Source organism: Camellia sinensis, chromosome 8 (assembly GCF_055761805.1).
Source record: "Camellia sinensis isolate YWXY chromosome 8, ASM5576180v1, whole genome shotgun sequence".
Taxonomy (NCBI): domain Eukaryota; kingdom Viridiplantae; phylum Streptophyta; class Magnoliopsida; order Ericales; family Theaceae; genus Camellia; species Camellia sinensis.
In genome coordinates, this window is record NC_138968.1 from 189,105,681 (window position 1) to 189,113,000 (window position 7,320).

General features: G+C 34.8%; 1 protein-coding gene across 1 annotated transcript; it reads left to right on the forward strand.

Annotated features, from left to right (window-relative positions):
* The first annotated feature begins 255 nt into the window (after positions 1-255).
* Positions 256-3,180, forward strand: LOC114276120 (G-type lectin S-receptor-like serine/threonine-protein kinase SD2-5). The gene has a single exon (XM_082884392.1). It carries the CDS (start codon positions 418-420, stop codon positions 2,965-2,967), a length of 2,550 nt encoding a protein of 849 aa, XP_082740518.1. The 5' UTR covers positions 256-417; the 3' UTR covers positions 2,968-3,180.
* The last annotated feature ends 4,140 nt before the right edge of the window (positions 3,181-7,320 follow it).

The following is a 7,320-nucleotide window of genomic DNA, read 5'->3' on the forward strand; positions in this document are numbered from 1 at the left end:
AAATGCAATCAGCCTAACATTATTTTGTTTCTTAACATTCAACAGAAAGTAGAAAATATTAATTGGCAACTTGCTCGACTCCAAAAGCATGTCAATAATGTGATTATTACGAAGGTGCCTACCTAGAAGGAAAATATTTGGAGAGAAAAATATACATTTTTCCACTCCTGAGACTCTTCAATCTGAATATTCATAGTTGGTTGGCTTTTGCTTTCTGCATTGCAACTTGCTTGACTCCAAAAGCATGTCAATGATGTGATTATTACGAAGGTGCCTACCTAGAAGGAAAATATTTGGAAAGAAAAATATATACATTTTCTCACTCCCGAGCCTCTTCAATCTGAATATTCCTAGTTGGTTGGCTTTTGTTTTTTGCGTTGTGTTTGCCTTTCCAATAAAAAAATTAAGCAAAAGCTAATGGATCAACAGAGGAGTTTGTGTTGGGCTACTGTTCTTCTGGTTTTTACATCTCTCACCTATGTCTATCCTACAATATATTTGGTGAATGCCCATCACCAACCTGTGGTGGATTATCCAATTGCCAACCTATCCACTTCATGGCCCAACAGCCCCTCCTCATCTGACTTAAGCGATGGCTCATTTGTATTTAGTCCCATCCTTCTTAGAGGAAGCATTGGCGCGGGATTTGGTTGCGGCTTCTACTGCAATGTTATTTACACTAACTCTGCTTGCCTCTTCTGCAATGATACTTACACTTACTCTGCTTGCCTCTTCGCTGTGGTCATAATCTATAACCCTTATGTAGAAGAAAATTATACGCAATTTAACCTGGAACTAGTTTGGTCTGCTAATCGAAACCATCCTGTAAAACGTAATGCAACCCTGGAGCTAACTCAAGATGGAGACTTGATATTGGCAGACGCTAATGGCACTTCTGTTTGGTCTACAAACACGGTAGGAGGAGAGAACTCTGTCTCAGGCTTAAACTTGACTGAAGAGGGTAACCTCGTGCTCTTTGCTCGGAACAAATCAACGGTTTGGCAGTCTTTTGATCACCCAACAGACTCCTTACTTCTTGGGCAGAAGTTAGTTCCTGGGCAGAAGCTCACTGCTAGGGCATCAGAATCAAATTGGAGTCAAGGTTTGTATTCACTTGCTATTCATGGTGATGGTTTGTTTGCTTATGTAGAATCCAATCCACCCCAATCCTACTATAAATCTTCTTTAGAAGGGAATTCATATGTCGAATTCGAGAATGGAAGCTTCAATGGGGAAGTAGTTCCTCTTGCAAGTACACATATATCTCAATTCATGAGGTTGGAGGATGATGGCCAATTGAAGGTTTATGGGTGGAGAGGAGGTCATTGGGAAGTGGTGCTCGAACTTATGACATCAGGTTTCAGTGAGTGTGGGCATCCAATGGTGTGCGGCAAATACAGCAAATGTACAAATAGCCAGTGCAGTTGTCTTGACGAAACCAGTAGCAATGAAACTACCGACCTTGGATGTTCCCTTGTTACACCCATTTCTTGTAATTATTCTGAATATCACACCCTTTTGGAGCTTAACAATACTAGTTACTTTAACCTTTACACGCAAGACACATTCGGTTACTTGGATGAAAAAACAGAGTTAGAGGATTGCAAGAAGAGTTGCTTGGCAAACTGTTCATGCAAAGCCGTTCTGTTTTCATATGATTGGGGTTTGGGCTATGGTACATTACAAGGTTGCTTATTACTGTCTGAAGTCTTTTCTCTTATAAACAATGAGGGTGGGTTGCGTAAAATTTCTGTATTTCTTAAAGTGCAGAAACATCCGACTGCACAGTACCCTTCACCAACAGATTCTCCTCAAAATAAACCAAGGCATGTCACATTCATACTAGGATCCAGTCTCGGCGCTTCCTTTGGTGTATTTTTTATGATTGCATGTTGCCTATTTCTTTTTAAAAAGAAACAAGAATCAGAGGACCTTGACGAGTTCTCTATCATTCAAGTACCAGGGATGCCTACTAGATTCTCTTACGAAGCCTTGAGAGACATGACAAGCAATTTTAATAATAAGCTTGGGGAAGGAGGATTTGGGTCAGTTTTTCAAGGGACATTAGGCGATGGAACCAAAGTGGCAGTGGAACTTCTCAATGGTTTCTGTCAAGTTAAGAAGTCATTCTTTGCTGAAGTTGAGACAATAGGTAGCATTCACCAGGTCAATTTGGTTAGATTAATTGGGTTTTGTGCTCAAAAATCACATAAGCTTCTAGTTTATGAGTACATGCCCAATGGATCCTTGGACAAATGGATCTTCCAAAGGAACCAAGAGCTCATACTTGGGTGGCAATCGAGAAGAAAGATCATAATGGATATAGCCAAGGGTCTAGCTTATCTCCATGAAGAATGCAGGCAGAAAATATTTCACTTGGATATCAAACCCCAAAACATCCTCTTAGATGAAAACTTCAATGCGAAAATTTCTGATTTTGGATTGTCAAAACTAATCGACAAGGACCAAAGCCAAGTTGTAACAACAATGAGGGGAACACCAGGCTATTTGGCCCCTGAATGGTTGAGTTCAATTATCACGGAGAAAGTAGATGTTTATAGCTTTGGTGTCGTGGTCTTAGAAATGTTGTGTGGGCGAAAAAATTTGGATAGATCTCAGCCTGAGGAAGACATGCATTTGCTAAGCCTATTTAAGAGGAAAGTAGAAGAGGAACGACTGATCGACATTGTTGATAAAAACAATGATGAAATGCAATTACATGGAGCTGAAGTTGTGGAGATGATGAGAGTTGTTGTGTGGTGTCTACAAAGTGACTTTTCCAAGAGGCCTTCCATGTCATTGGTGGTTAAGGTCTTAGAGGGTTCTGTGGATGTTGAAAACAATTTGGATTATAACTTCATAAATCCTGTGATACCAAGAACAATTGCAGGTGCTGGTCATCAAGAGGGTGCCATTGGTGCTGCTAGTACTCTATTATTTCCATCTGCTCTATCAGGACCGAGGTAAAGAAAGGTGACTTCAACAAACAATGTTTTGCAGATTGTTTAACCTTTTAAGTTTTTTGTTTTTGTGTGTGTTTTTGTTTTGTTTTTTCGGTGCTGATAAGTTTTAGGATTTCAATTTATATTATAAACATTGTCATATAAAGCCATACTATTAGGCTGTTACACTTCAGATACATATCAACTCGTGAAACTACTGTCAGATGAATTTGCCTGATATCATGTGCATTTGTTTAGAAATCCTCCCTACCATCTAATCTTAAGAGAACAAGGTAGCCAGGGTTAAATATGAGGAACTGCAAGCTTATCTCATTTCATTTTATAGGGAAATGAGACCTAATAAAAAACAATGCATGCAAATAAAAGATTAATTGTTCCTAGGAAAGTCTCAGCTAATATGTCATGAATAAGTGCATTTATAAAATTTTGACACTTGCTGCATACTTCTTAATTCAATGGTTTTCAATTCAACAACAATTGAGTATATTTGAGCAAGGTTAATTAGTCTTTTGTATACTTGACAATCGATTGTATTCAATTCAACAACACTTGCTGCTCCACTTAATGGCTGGCCAGTTCAGAATCCAACTCTTACGTTGTATTTGGATCATAGATTTGGATACGGTTTTGGACGGAGAAACATAAATGGAGAAAAAATTGAACTTATATTTAATTCATATTTGCTTCACATTTTTTGTTTCCCTTTTCAAATATCCCTACCCAAATTCATGATCCAAACATAGACTTAGTTTCTACGCAATTAACAAGTCCTTTCTATACTCTACTTGGGGCACAGCTTCACTAGACTATTTTCCAAATAATCAACACACTGAAAACTAAAAAGCTTCTTTATTCTTTGGCATACCTCTAGGCTTCTCGTTCAAGAAGAAGTTAAATTGTAGGAGATTTTGGTTGTCTCTAAATTCAAATTCTACTCTCATATTTTCTCTGAGATTTATTTCATATCAAGGAACCCTAAACAGACTGTCAGTGATAAGCCTCTCCAACTCGTAAGCTTAGCCAATACAAAGCCAACACCAAAGGAATATTAAGTGAATAGAATTAAGAGCATCTCCAACGGTGAATCAAAAATTTCACCAAATCTGAGTTAAAAAATGGCTATTTCCTGAATTTGATACTTCAGGCTCCAACGGTTCACCTTCACCAAATCTATCCCGGGACAACCGGGTGGTCGACCGGCCGGTTGACCGGTTAGGCCAAAAAAATTTTTTTTTTTTTTTTTTTTTGCGAATTGTCTGAACTTTTTTTGAACTTTCTGAACTTTTTTCGGGACAACCGGGGTGGTCGACCGGCCGGTTGACCGGTTAGGCAAAAAAAAAAATTTTTTTTTTTTTTTTTTTTTTTTTAACGGTTTGAACTTTTTTTCCTGAACTGTTTGAATCTTTTACTATTGGTCAACCGGCCGGGCAACCGGTTGGTCGACCGGTGTACCATTTTCAACGGTCAGTAACAGTGATTTGGTAAAATCTGTGTCTTGATCTCAGTTTGATGTCTTGTTTGCTGAATTCTCATTTTGGTATGACTTTGGTGCAACCGTTGGAGCGTGAAAAAGTGGGTTTTTCATCAAAATTTAAATCTGATGCTGGATTTGGTTCACCGTTGGAGATGGTCTAAGATATGGACAGAATATAATTAAAAAGAGCACGGTTATTGACAGAGTCAATAGATCTGTCATTCTACAACAGTTACACATCATGTGAGACAGTTATGTCCGATTCTGTGATCAATTCTCGTGCTCCTAAACTTTTTCTTTCTCAAAACCTCTCTTCCGGGTCAAAATCGTTGTGTAACATGTATCCTCTCTTGTTCTAGTTGTCTTTCTATAGCATCCAATTGGGCCTATTTGTTTTTATGACAACTAATCATTTCAAAGTTTCAGCATACTATTACAATCTTTTTTAAGGAGATGCCGACCGAGTGCCATAAAAATTCTAGTATTAACTACAACAAACATATCAGACCAAACCAAATTTCCATTATTGAACACCCAAGAAACCTATAAACAATCAGCTTCAGTTGTACAGTATGCTAAAAAAATTGTAACCTAATATGTACACTAAACAAATTTTGAATCTCCTCAAACTAGTTTCTCAAACAGATAAGTAATTTGATGCTAAACTAACAAATTAAAGAATTTTCTGAAAACATAGAGAGATACATTTATTCAGAAACCTGTAAATGGAACTTGAAACGTAGATTTGTTACCTAAATAGGACCAAGTTACTGAGACTGTTTGTTGGTAGATTGGTAATTAGAGACCACCAGGATTTCGATACACAATTGAATCAAAACCTCAGAGATTTCACTGGTAGTCTTCAAAGACGATTTCGACTTCGATATTGTTGAGACTTGAGATACACGAGACGAGGGATTTCGATTTCGATTTCGATTTCGACATTGTTGAGACAGACGGAAACAGAAGAGGTTGTTTTTCGATTTAGTTTTTTGCATTTATTTTTTAGATAAATTATAAATATAGCTTCGAAATTTATTTAAAATATAAATTACTCATATAATTTTACAAATTACATTAAATTCTTTTAAATTTTTAATCACATAAAAAATAAGAATAATGTTTTAGAACACTAAATTGGGAGCTCTAGAGCATCACTAATGAAGTGGCACAGTGGCCCCACGAAAATGATTTGATGTTTTGGCTTGAGTTTGTTTTTTTTTTTTTTTTTTTTTAAGCTCTCATTAGAGCTATTAGTGGTCCAAAAATTAGTAGGATGAATCACCACTCAAAAAATAATTCACTTTGGTTTCAGTTTTCATTTTCAAAAAAATTTCCTTTTTCGTTTTTTTGTTTTCACTAATTTTTTTTAATATTTTAAATAATTTTTTAAAATTTTTAAATACACTTAACATAAATACACTTTAAACGTATAATATTTGTAAAAAAAAAATATTTAAAAAATTCACTAAATATCAAAAAAACTAATATTCAGTATATTTTTTGTATTTTTGTGTATTTATTAATTTTTTAAAATATTTTTTTCACAAATATTTTACTATTTAAATATATTTCAGTAAGGTGAATCTAAAAAAGTAAAAAAATTATTTAAAATTTTAAAATATTCACTAAAAACAAAAAATAAAAAACTCAACTTTCAAAAAACCGAAACCGAATACACTGATTACTTTTATTAATAAATTATTAAATCATTTAATAATTTTTAATGATATTAGAAATATATACGAAATTTTTGTTAAATCAAAAATTCTAGTAATAGGATATTTGTAATATTTAAAAGGGGATTTTTTTTAAGGTCTCTAGTATTAATATTTTATAGCGTAAAGGACATTCAATATTTTCATAATATCTAAGGTCCCTCAACATCAATCCAGAAAAAATTCGATTCAGAGAAATTTCAATCCAGAGAATTTCTCTGGACACATCACAGAGAAAATTTCAAATTTCTCTAGACACTGCTCTGCTTCTTAATATTAGTCCTCCGAGGGTAGTGATGTAATCCAAAGATCCTATACCTATTAATTCAGTACCTATTAATTCAATCTACACTCTGTAATTCATGGACTAAAACATGGATTCCAAATTTCAATCCAGAGAAAATTGAATGAACACCCAGAGAAAATTTCAATCCAGAGAAATTTGAACACCCAGAGAAAATTCCAATCCAGAGAAAATTGAACATTTCAATCTAGAGATCAGTGCCTATTAATTTCAACCTACACCATGTAATTCATGAAGGTAGTGATATAATCTAGAGATCCAGTACCTATTAATTCAATCTACACTTTGTAATTCATAGACTGAAATATGGAAAACATGGATTCCAAATTTCAATCCAGAGAAAATTAAATGAACATCCAGAGAAAATCTCAATCCAGAGAAAATTGAACATTTCAATCTAGAGATCAGTACCTATTAATTTCAATATACACTCTGTAATTCATGAGGGTAATGATATAATCCAGAGATCTAGTACCTATTAATTTAATCTACACTCCGTAATTCATGGACTAAAATATGGAAAACATAGATTCCAAATTTCAATCCAGAGAGAATTGAATGAATACCCAGAGAAAATTTTAATCCAGAGAAATTTGAACACCTAGAGAAAATTTCAATCCAGAAAAAATTGAACATTTCAATCTAGAGATCAATACCTATTAATTTCAATCTACACTCTATAATTCTTGGACTAAAATATGGATTCTAATGACACAACCTTGAGATCCACAGCTTGATGACTACCCAGGTTGCAACTTCTCACAAATCACAAAGAAAGATTCTATGTATCCGAGGAGCAAAATAATTTTCCCATTAAAGAGAGAGAGACCCACACAAAGATAGTGCACTATTTATATACAG

Excerpts from the sequence above, each read along its gene's own strand:
- LOC114276120 (XM_082884392.1), top strand. The coding sequence starts at position 418 with ATGGATCAACAGAGGAGTTTGTGTTGGGCTACTGTTCTTCTGGTTTTT.